Raw genomic sequence first — 12,302 nt, forward strand, 5'->3', positions numbered from 1 at the left:
TTATAGGAATGAATTTCCTATGATGAGGTAAGCGCTTACATCACGACTATCATGAGGTAAGCGCTTACATCACGACTATGTGAACAAAAGAATTGACTTGTTTGGCCAATTCCACACCTAACACTTATCTCCACTATTTCCAAAGAAATGAACAGTTTAACAACCTAGACGTGAAAACATCTCTAGAGTGCCATCTGCACCAGCCAAAGATGTAATCACTATCTGCTTTGTTTTTTTCCATTATCGGCTCTTGTATTAAAAGGTCAGAAATTTGTTTGATCAAGCCAATGGATACTAATCCATGTATGTTTAGAGTTGCATTAGGACATCAAACGCAGAGCTTAGTCAATCCCATTCAGAAATTTTCTCCAAAGGCTGACAGTATTTTTCCAATCAATTGCATATCAAACACTGCTTTAACAGCATTCCCTTCTGTCCCAGTGACAATCTGCCAGACTTTTTGAGACAATATTTCGCTGATTGGATCAATCAGGATAGCAATAGAAAGTGACCCCTTATCATAATTTATCCTCATTCTTAATAGACCCCTGTCTAATATGTTTGCTCCTATCTGCATATGGATTTTGCCTTTGAAAAACAGGTCTCTCATGCTTCCACAATAGCACATATCCAATATAATTTGTCTCTGTTACTGTTACTATTAGATTGCGCGTTTTATCTCCAAACTGGGCCACAACACCCAAAGTTCAATTGGGTGCTCTAAACGGAAGATAGCCAACCCTATTGAGCTATGAATATCAAGATTGCTAAAATCTCAAATGATTTTCCAATTAGACGAGAAATGCCAGAAATTCTCACCAAACCCAGCTAATGTGCTGAATCCACAAAATAACAAATATTTTCACCAATTGATGACCACAAGATATTTTACAAAGGGACGTATGTCTCACCGTGCAGAACTTCATCTAGGCTACCTCCGGATAAGAAGTCATAAATCAACAGCTTTGATGTTGGAGAATTGCAATACCCTCGAAGATTTACCAGATACTGGTGCTTAATGCTTACAAGAATTTCAAGCTCCCTTCCAAAGAATCTATTGAAGCCTTCATTCATCTTGATAATTCTCTTCAATGCAAATATATTGCCGTCATCCATTGCAAGCTTGTAAACAGTTCCAAACCCCCCCGAACCAATTTCAAGTCAACTTTTTGAAATTCAACAGTCAACTTGTAATTAGTCAAATGTTTTAAAAAGGAACGGAACCATTAAAATAAAAGTCAAGGCCTTTTTTTATTGCTAGATGCCCTAATTTATGTTCTTTCCCAATTCTTTATCTTTTCTTCTACCATCTTAAAAAAAAGTAAAGAAAATCACGTGTTCTTGTAAGTAGCGTATAATAAATTGTTTTAATCAGTCTTTTGCTGGGATGGAGCACATTTATATATATATATTCACTTATTTATAGTTTTCTTCAAAAATTTATGCAAAATTAACTATTTAACAATATTTATTATATATATAAACTAATTTTTTTTTTTGAAACTTTATGTTCTTTTATGAAATACTAAAAATTAAATACCCATGGGGCTTATGCCTCGTTGAGGCATACGTAAAACGCCTCGTCTTACACCCCTGCCTTTTGAAACACCGGCCGTAACAATCAACATATGAAAGATACATCATCAGACATGCACATACAATTGAATTGGAGTTTGTGTGAGATGGAGGACAAGCAAAAGCATGATTATTTGCATTGAGAAGAAAGGTTTGGAAGAAACTGATAAAGAAAGCTAAATAAGGGTGACTGTAGGTAGTAGAACCACGGAGCAACAAATATCTAGTTGAAATAAGATGTTTTTATTTCTATTTAATTGTTATGTGGGCTGAGAGGAAGTAGAAAGAGGTAGAAGATTACATAGTGGGCATTTGAACCTCAAACCTATATGGTGGAAGGTGTGTAAGCTCAGCAGGTTATTAGGTTACACAGCACAAACTGTGAAAAGTCAAAAAACGGAAAAGATTGCATCTTTTATTCAAGGAATGTATATAATTATAAATATTTTGGTTGCATGGGTACAGTCATTCACGAAGACATAAATGTTGTCCAAATACCATTCTTGCTTATGCAAACTAAGGTGAACCAACCATGTGGGTGCTTGAGACCTGCAGAATAGCATGCACTCTAAAGAGAACCAAAATATGAAACAGAGAGTCTTACAGATGCTCAAGCTCAGGAAGGCTCCCCAACTCATCAGGAATCGGTCCGCTTAAATAGTTACCCTGGAGAAACCTGCATAATAGGATTAAAATTCCAAGCAAATCAGCTTAGCATGTGCATTAATAACTTTGTAATTTGAAATTCTAGAGGAACGCCAACAAAAAAGCCACGCAAACCTCTCTTGAACATATCAAAACCAAAACACAGCTTAAGTTTATTGTATTTTACATATCAAGATTAGTAGCATAGCAAGGAGTCGAGGACTATAACATCTAGCAATGACAAGCCCGGTTGTGCAATATGAACGGGGATGAAGTGATTAACTTATACATGAACTAAAAAGAGTGTAACCACAAAATGTGAACCACTGTCCATAGAGATATTGAATTTTGCACTCAAAGTTTTATGCTCGATCTCCACAAAACGAAATGCCAGTTTTACTGTTTGTATACGCATCCTTGTTACCTAGCAAGAGGGGGATCAACCATAATATAAAGCATAAATTCTCTTAATGAACAAACTGATAATGACACCCAAAATTCCAACCAGAGTATTAACGCCAACTTACCTCTAAAAATTGAGTCATGGGAATATGGTGTGGTTCAGGCTTAGTACGATTTTAGATGGTACTGAGGTTAAGGGGAAGAAGGAAGAGGTGGGACTGTGGGGCAGCGGAAATAGGTATATCGTATCTTAGGAAGTCCGACAAAAGCACGCAAACTAAGTTGGAGTTCTTCATATTCATGCAAGAGCTTAATAACAGAAACTAAAGCACCTCGATAAATGAAGAAAATTAAATATGCGGGTTACGCCAAAGAAGTGCAATTGCATAACTTACAAGGATTTCAGCTTTGTACAGTTTCCCAATGTAGGAGGTATTGTCCCATAGAAATTATTGTCATGAAGAAATCTGCATTTGCGTAGATTTGTGTTAGCATAGTATAGTGGTACTGACAATAAATAGAAACGAGAACCGGAGAACAGGAGAACAGGAGAACAGGAGAACAGGAGGGAAACGAAGCATACAGAAACTGCAACTGATCTAGCTTCCCGATATCTGGCGAAATGGATCCACTCAGTCTGTGATAAGGGAGGCTTCTGGATGATCAAAAACAACAATTCTAGTAGTTCAATAGTGGACTTAAATATGAAGTTAGGTCAGTGTTAAGTGTTAGAATTAAATTAGTTTTTTCTTAGTTCAATACAAGAATGTGGAAAGCCACTCAAATCTCAACTACAAAAATTGCTTAAAGATTTTGTAGGAATATTCCGCCATTTGACAAGTAGCACTGTCAAACGGTGCTAGAGGATCAGCCCTACAGAGATGCAGCATAATGCAATCGAAAACCACTTCCACATTTAGTCAATATCAGCTGTAATTCAGTTCTACGAGATCAAAGATCGAATTTGATCCAGAAATAACTTTATCCCAACTACTGGGGATTCTCAGCATTCATATAGTGTTATTTTTAATCAAAATGCTTCAGATATTTCAGAATCATGGAGCCCAAAATTAATATGTTAAAAACAACTAGAACCACAACAATGCCATCACCAGCAGAGAAGCTTTAACAATAATACAGAACTCACAAAGATGTAACTCTCTTTGATTTTGGGTCACATTGTACTCCTTTCCAGCCACAAGGATCAGAATCTTCTGGTCTCCACTTCTCGAGAACATCATCTGAACCAGGTATTGAGGTCCTAAAGTTGACGAGTGCTTGACCTGCAAAGATGTAGAGAAGTCTAGAGCATGGACTAAAGTGTAACTCTTACAAGAAGGAACAAGCTTCAGATATGTGACACACATCATTTATCAAGTGAGCACTAGCATTAGATTCACGTAATGTATGAAGTAACAACTGAAAAGAAACTCAACAGCATTAGAACACCAGAACAACAGAAGATTGCAAATATCCAATTATTAGAGGCAAACAAGCTTCAATTAATAATCATCTCAGACTAAATAACATAATTATACTGGTACTTGATTTAGGAAACTGACCAAGGAACTAGACCTATTGTATCATCTTGTTAAATATCTATCATATTCTCATCACATAAAATTTCACATGACGCCTAGCCTGTAAACTATATGGAAAAATCAAGCAAGAAATGCTGAAGCAAAGAGTAGCATCACACCATCAGGACTGAGAGCTAGCGTAACTCTTGAGGAACTGCAAAGCAACAGCACGACTAAAATCAACAGCTCCTGAATTTTCAAAAAGAAGCCGCCCATCTTGGCATTGGTCAAGCATAATAAGGCTACTGAAGCACATCTGACAGACTAGCCTGCGCTGCGATTCCCTTTGACATACAGTAAACAAGATGTAACACCAAAAAACCAGCAGTGGAAAATGAGAAATACTCCCTGGACGGACACAAACGCAGCAAAATATATTAGAAAAAATCCTGTAACGATCAAGGAAACTATTATGAATGAAATAATGAAGAAAAACATAAACAGCAAATGTATAGATAATTCTCACAGATCAGTGCACATTATTTCCTACTGTTTGACACTACATTGATATGCAGTTGGCACTTCTGTCTCACAAAGAGTGCACTGAAAACATTGAATTATCCTCTGGAATCATATATGCCACGTGAAGGCTGCATCTGGCAATCTAGAAATAACTTCCCAAACATAGAGTATAATGGTCATACCAAGAAAATTACTATTCTTCTATTATCTTGATAACCAAATCTTCAGTAAAGTTTGCAAAAGGTACAAAGCACATCTATTGTAGAATACAGCGAACAAGTTTAGTTGATAGAATCCAGCTGAATGATAGAAATATATATATGAACAGTGTGAATCAAGGAAGATGACTACTGATTTTTCAAGTCTTTTATTAAGAAGTATAGTCCCTGCAACCCGTCACAAGTTTCAGAAGAATGCTACTTAGCTGCCTGGACCTTGCTGCATTCACTTTACCAACCTCAAGGAGATTGTCAAACCTTAGTTGATCAAGGATAATCATCTCATTCATATCTTTTTATTAGCCTTAACATCAATGTGTAAGAATACTACTCAAGAGAGTTCCAACTAAAAGTCTAAGACTAAGCTCTTTATCTTCAGAGAGTAACTACAAAATCATGCCCTTCCTATTGAACTAAAGGTCTAACTCTCAGGTCTTTGTCTTCAGAAACATTATGCTAAAGAGAGCGGAGATTGTTCCCAAGAATAGGCTTAGTTTATTGTTTGGCGAATATTTGACCAACAGTACTTAAATCGTTTGGCCAAATATTGGCCAACAATACTAAGAATATGCCATGATACAACTAGTTTTGGATGATATAGTAAATATAATCCACCTTTTCCACAAAAGCCCCAATGGGCCAAATAGTTTTTCATAAATACTAATCAATTTCAAGCAAGGCTTGATCTTGGCAATTGAAGACTCCGTAAACATGTTAGCAAGATTGTATCTAGTATTTATCTTCTAAACATGGACATTTCCTTCAGCACTGGTTTCCCTAATAAAGTGACACATCACATTAATGTATTTTATCATGGTATATCTGATCTATATGATCAAGTGAATGGCACTTTATCTATCATAGGAAATGAAGACTAAGCTCAACAAACAGACTGAGTCTACAAAAGCAACCAAAGTGTTAGTATATTTTCCAAACTTTAAACATGTGTAGTACTTCAAGTATCTGAAAATTCATTTCGAAGCTCGTCAATGGCCCTATGTGTTTTTCCCCGAACAAGCCACATATCGGGTTACTGCACTCATTGTTGCGGAATGTTTGGACAATCAATGGGCATACACACACCATTACATACATAATACTTCCAACTAGACTAGAATAACGTACATGTAACATATACCTACCTTCTTCCTCTTACCAGGACGACTAGGTAGCTGATAACCTAAAGATAGCAGCAAGATAGGTACTCACTGGCTGGAACGGAGGGCAAGCCTTTGAAGAAGGGTGAACATTACACCTTAGGTGAATCCCACATCAGAATGGGAGAAAAAAGTCAGGGACCTTATAAGAAAGAGTTCAGCACCATCTATCGAGGCGCCTTTTGGGTCAAAACCAAGGGACAATGCGGACCTAGGTCTAAAGCGGACAATACATTAACAATTGGACCCGGACCTACACAAGCATTGTTTTCATTTCCTTTTAACTTCAAATCCTCCATGTTGTTACATATATACTTGTTCCACAAGTTTTCCATATAAGAAAATTGTGATGTTAACAAGTTTTCCATATAAGAAAATTGTCCTAACATCACGTTGTTCCAATTTCAAATTGTACATGACTTCCAAAACAGGCAAAACATGAAAAGAGATATGTTTAACATGTAAGAAAACACCATCAAAATTAACCCATTCACAACAAACAGAGCTTTTATACCTTGCAGCTTCAACCCCTAGAAGGCCTTCTTTTTTCTTGAAGAAACCATTTGCATCCAACAATTCTCTTTCCTATTGGCGATTTCATAAAAGATTAATTACCATTCTTGTGGACAGACTCAAGTTCCGAATGTCGGTTTCAGTAATCTCATTGAATAAGTAAACATTTGAATTGGATCAATTGCATGGTGCCAATGAAATCGAGTGTCAATTCCCATCTTATTAAATTAACTGATCAGCGTGCTTCTCACTTCAGTCAATTAGCAATAATATTTCCATGGACTACTAGGAATCTGTTTCATGTAGCTTGACAAGGAAATTTCTAATATAACGACCTTCTAACATGTAATTACCAGTTCCTATAATCCTAATGGTGGCATATATTTAACCTTTAACTGCTCAAGCCCTAATCATAAATCAAACCAATTACAATCCTGAACCAAAAACATTAAAAGTATATTTCCATTTCACCGGAATACATTCACCCCCTAAGTCAAAAATTCATCTACTGAAACTACAAAGTTTCAACAATCCCAAAAAAAGCGGACACATACATAAGACCCCAAATCCAATGTACACCAATCACAGCCTTGAGTATAACCCAACAAAAGATTCATCTAAACAAACATAAAAATAAAAAATCAAACCTTTATACACACACTAACACAGACAAAACCAAAATCAAGAACATGAAAATGCAAACCAATGTACACCCATTTAAGGACTAAGTATAACCACCAAAATATCCAAAGAAAAGAATCATCTAAACAAACAAATAAAGATCAAAACTTTATACACATACTAAAACAAGCACATCCAAAATCAAGAACCTGAAAATGCAAAAAATGAAACCCACCATCACCAAATCCCAAAACCAGTGTACACCCATTAATGCAGTCAGTATTAATGCATTCGACGCCTCAGATCCACCAAGCACCACTTCAGCTTATTTTCTCCTTTGGCTGTTTTCTTTTCATGCTTCATTCAGAAGGATGAACAACGTTTCGTGAAGCACTTTTTTAACAAAAAAAGAAAATTGGAAGTTTTAAAAAATCAGCAATTATCCATTATGAGTTTTTAGTTTGTTAATAAATCAATACAGTGCCTATAGGTGAAAGGTATTGTGGGAGATACCCTAATAACAGTTCCACAATTGTAACTATAAAGAAATTAGCAGCACAATATCTCACCTAATCCATAATAGTTACAAACTGGTAAACAGTATTCCAATTTCCAGAGACAAAATTGAAAAACCTGGCGAACGTTTATATTCCAAAACTTCTTAATAGACGACATTCTTCATTGAACAAGAACTCAAAATAAAAAGTGTTCAAGAGACTGCAAGACCACAGACACAAAAGAAAATGGATGTTTTTTTTGGTTCCCACAGCAAGGTTAAATAACGCAGTGTTGGTTCAAGGACCGAAACACTTAAGTAGCTCTTGGAGCAGCCCATTCAACTCTAAGAATGAGATTGTCATAACCATAACCATTGAGCTTGTTTATAGCCTTATCGGCATCTTCTCTGTTGACAAAGTTGACAAAACCAAATCCTCTGCTCATTCCCGTCTTTTGATCAATGGCAACATACACTCTGCTGACATGACCAAAGGGACGGAACAGCTCCAACAAATCAGCCTCCCGAGTGTCCTCAGAAAGGTTGGTGACCCTAACAGAGTTTTCTTCATTCCTTCTTCTCATCTCAGTCCCGCCACCACCAGCTCTCTCTGCAGCACCACCTCTCATGCTCGGAGGAACATAAGCACTCTTTTGAGGACCGGCCCCACCAGCAGCAGGCGCTTCAGCTGAAGGTGGCTTATCCATGAAGGTTTCACTTGGCTGAGCAAGATCCTTGAAAGGGCATTTTGATGTCCAGTGATCACCCTTCTTACCACAGGTTCTACAAACCATAAGAACAGCCCCTGCTTTCCCAATTTGAGCCAATGAGTCTCCACTAGCTTTAGCTTCATCTTTGTTGGAACCTATACAACATTCCATGATCACAATAACAGAGTTAGGTAAACTTTAAATAAAGCTCAAGTCAACTAATGCATATCCTTGGACACTTAAAACACATATACCGCATCTAAAACACAAAAAGATTGGAAATAATGTGCTCAACTCTCATACTCCCACTACAGGAGATATAGTTGCAACAATACCATCTCTTTACTAGAGAAGATTTGCAGTATTACTAAAATAGCTACACAGGCAGCATTCCACAAGCATATAAATTTTTTTCCATTTCTCATCACTTAAATAGGAGATCACAAACACAGCTGCAAAATCCATTCTTTTTCCATAACAGAAGTGAGATGAATCACGGTGAATGCATACAATTTATAGCAACTCCCACATTCTCACTACTGAGGTCGAGTAGCCAATAATATGTACATGAGACATATAAAAGCTCTGCATCATAAAAGATTGCATTCCACATGTGTCTCGCCTTTGTCCTTCTAACCAACTAAAGAGAAGAGGAAATTCATCCCAACGACAGTCTCCATCTTAAACCAATTAACAACTTTTTCAAACAAAGTTCCCCCCTTTTCCCCTAATTCACCATAACACAGTTTAACCCTCCTTACAACTTTGAGATGGAACAACTACCCATTTTATTACAACAACCAGATAATTACCATGCTACAGCAGTCAAACGGTAACAAGCAACCCACAACAACCAGATAATAACACAAATATAGTATTAGACAAATCGATTAAAAAAATACACGAATTCACAGCCAAAAGAGCAAAGCAATAACGACCCAATTGACAATTAAGCACAGAATTACAAATCACAACCAAAACACCGAATTGAGATTAGATGTATACCAGGAGCTGTAGGTCGTTCAAGAATAATTTCCTCAGTAGAAACCATAGTAAGTCTAGCACCAACATCTTCATGTACAGCATCACCAAACTTAGGCCAATTCCTCCTCTCAATAGCACCTTTACTGAGCCTAGCATTAGCTAGCTTACGTATACGTGTTGTGGTTGTTATTTTCACCTTGTTACCTTCATCATTAAACTTGTATTCCACTACTTTCTTTACCCCATTTGAATCTGGTCCAAATACTTGTTTCGGTGGTAACAGGAAATCTAAGTCCTCTGCATCGTCTTCTAATTCTCCCCATTTGATTTTTCGTTGGTTTGCTGTTTCCACAGCCATTGATTGATGATTTGCGATAAACAAAACGGTTTTGGTAGTAGGGTTTTCTTTTGTGTTTTTCTGTTGAGACCAAACAAAAGGGTATGGTTTTGGGATATATGTGAATTGTGAAGAGTTGATCCGAAAGGCTAAAGAGATTTGTAATGGCGGTGGAGGATTTTGGATTGGGCTTTTTTGTATTTGCTAAAGGCCCAATTTTAGATGTAATAGGATTTGGGTCATTTGCACTTCTGTCCCTGTTTTGTGCTGATCTTTTTGTCTCTCAAGACTATTATTTTTTTTTTTTTGTGGAACATAAATTTATAAAGTAACTAGATTATTTGAAAGTTGTGTCATGTGTGTGTTTAATGAGATAGTATAAGGCCTAAAATCACTATTTATCACAACGGAATCAAATGTTAACATCCCCTAGTTGGCAACGAAACTCGAAGTTTGACATCTGCTGTCAAATGTCCAAAGTTGTGTAATTTTATAACAAAGATAAAACTTTCTTATAATTCTTTATTCTTTTCTTATAAAAGAAGTACCTCATTTTTTATATATAAATATCCACAAATTATGCGCCGATTTTAAAAGAACTCATGCCCCCATTAGACATGAGTTTGATTTTGAAGGACAAAAATTAAAGACTGCCCATTTAAAGGCCAAACCGTGCTATTTTCATTTCTGTCCCACCCTTTTTTGGGGGGATAGAATAGACTTTATATATAATATTAGCTAAACGTTACATCGGAGTTCATTATACATAAGTTACCTAACTTAGCTAAAGTAGACTGAGGCCCCTCTTTTTCCTTCATTGGCCAAAACTTCTATTTAGAGTTTGATATTAAAAGATTCAATGGGATTAAAAGTGCTTAATAGACTATCGAGCTCAACTTTGTTAGAGGATGTTTCGAGATATAAACTATAAAGTGTTTGAAGAGTGCAGTAAAAAATTCAGAAAAATTTAGTCATGTAAATGCTGGCGATTTGTTAATCGAAATGTACATAGTTAATTTTAGGATGTTAAAGTATATTAGCGGTACATTAGTCCAAACTAAGCAATAAAAATTACAGTTTCTTTTCTTTTAAAGGTTGAGATATTTTTGTTTAAGTATATTGGTTGAGTAATTTTCGTTCAAGTACTATAAGGAACTTAAAGACTTCTGATTAACAAAAGTGCACGCACCTTCGGCTAAGCTATTTATTCAATTTTATTTCGTAAAAGATTATAAATATTAAATTAAATATAAGTATCAATAATTTAAAATGACAAAGCTCGACTTCATGCAGTGGTGAAGCACATCCTCTACTTGTTAGAGATCGGGAGTTCGTAACTCTAATTTATTTCATAGGTGTGCAATTCCTTTAGACTAATTCCTTTACAAAAATAAATCCTACTTAACCCTTCGTAACCTTTTGATTTCGAAAAATAATATATTCTTCACCTTTTAAATGGGCTAATAAACCTTCATTGAATTGATCGTAAATCAACGACCAAAATTGAGTTGGATCATTAGATGTAATTATAAGAAAAAGCTATGCAACAAATACTGTGAATCTGGCCATTTGAAATGAAAAAGTATAACTCTTTTGAAAAATGATAATACTGGTATCAAATTAAAATATTCGAAGGACAAAAGATAAACATCAAACACAAGATATCATCCAATAAACTCTTAATTAATTGGTTCACCACTACTTTCCTAAGATTACAAAAGTAAAAGAGTATAAAAATCAAAAATCTTAAAACAATAAATAAAAAAGATGTGACCGAATAAATAAATAAATGAAGTGGTGAACATGTCAAATCTTAAACGGTACAAATAAAAGTGTCACACTCACATTGTTCCCGAAGGGAAATCCATAAAATTGAAATGTTACATAGACATTGCCGCATGAAGCGCGCATAAACCGAAAAATGGTCCAAATTAAAAAATAAAATAAGAAAGTCACACATTCACACTCTAATAAAGTCAACCGGCTACTAAAAAAAATACTTGTGTTCTAAATTAACTTGATCATAAATCAACGGTCTAAATTAAATTGGATTACTACATGTAATTATAAAAAAAATAAAAAAGCTAGGCAACTAATGTTGTGAATCCCGCCGTTTGGATTGAGAAAATATACATATCTCTTTTGAAAAAAGGTAGTATTGAATTAAGACATTTGGAAAGGAAATAGCGATTAGGGACAACCAACTTGAGGTTAAGTACTGTTAATTCCTCTATTGGGGATACTTTGTAATTTGTACTCATCGTTTCGATAACAAAGGACAAAAGACAAACACCAAACAAAATATATCATCCAATAAACCCTTAGGCCCGTTTGTTAGCCGGTTAGAGTTATACATGGATTAGTTATGAGGAAATATATCTATTAATTTATGTAGGTATTAGTTATGTCTGTACCGTTATTTATATATTAGTTATTTCACCTTTTGCACTGCATTAAATAATATATAAATTTACTCATAACTTATACATATATTAATTATTTAATTTATAAATTACAAATCAAATATCGTATTACATATACAACATTTTAATACATGAATAACTTACTCCGAATCAGCTATCAAACGACCCCAATTAATTGG

General features: G+C 35.4%; 1 protein-coding gene across 1 annotated transcript; it reads right to left on the reverse strand.

Annotated features, from left to right (window-relative positions):
• Positions 1–7,797: 7,797 nt before the first annotated feature.
• Positions 7,798–9,830, reverse strand: LOC132635512 (uncharacterized). Its single transcript, XM_060351943.1, has 2 exons — positions 9,385–9,830; positions 7,798–8,534 (listed from the first exon to the last, which is right to left on the reverse strand). Exons 1-2 carry the CDS (start codon positions 9,719–9,721, stop codon positions 7,984–7,986), a joined length of 888 nt encoding a protein of 295 aa, XP_060207926.1. The 5' UTR covers positions 9,722–9,830; the 3' UTR covers positions 7,798–7,983.
• Between the last annotated feature and the right edge of the window lie 2,472 nt (positions 9,831–12,302).

The sequence above is a fragment of the Lycium barbarum genome, chromosome 4, assembly GCF_019175385.1.
Source record: "Lycium barbarum isolate Lr01 chromosome 4, ASM1917538v2, whole genome shotgun sequence".
Classification (NCBI taxonomy): domain Eukaryota; kingdom Viridiplantae; phylum Streptophyta; class Magnoliopsida; order Solanales; family Solanaceae; genus Lycium; species Lycium barbarum.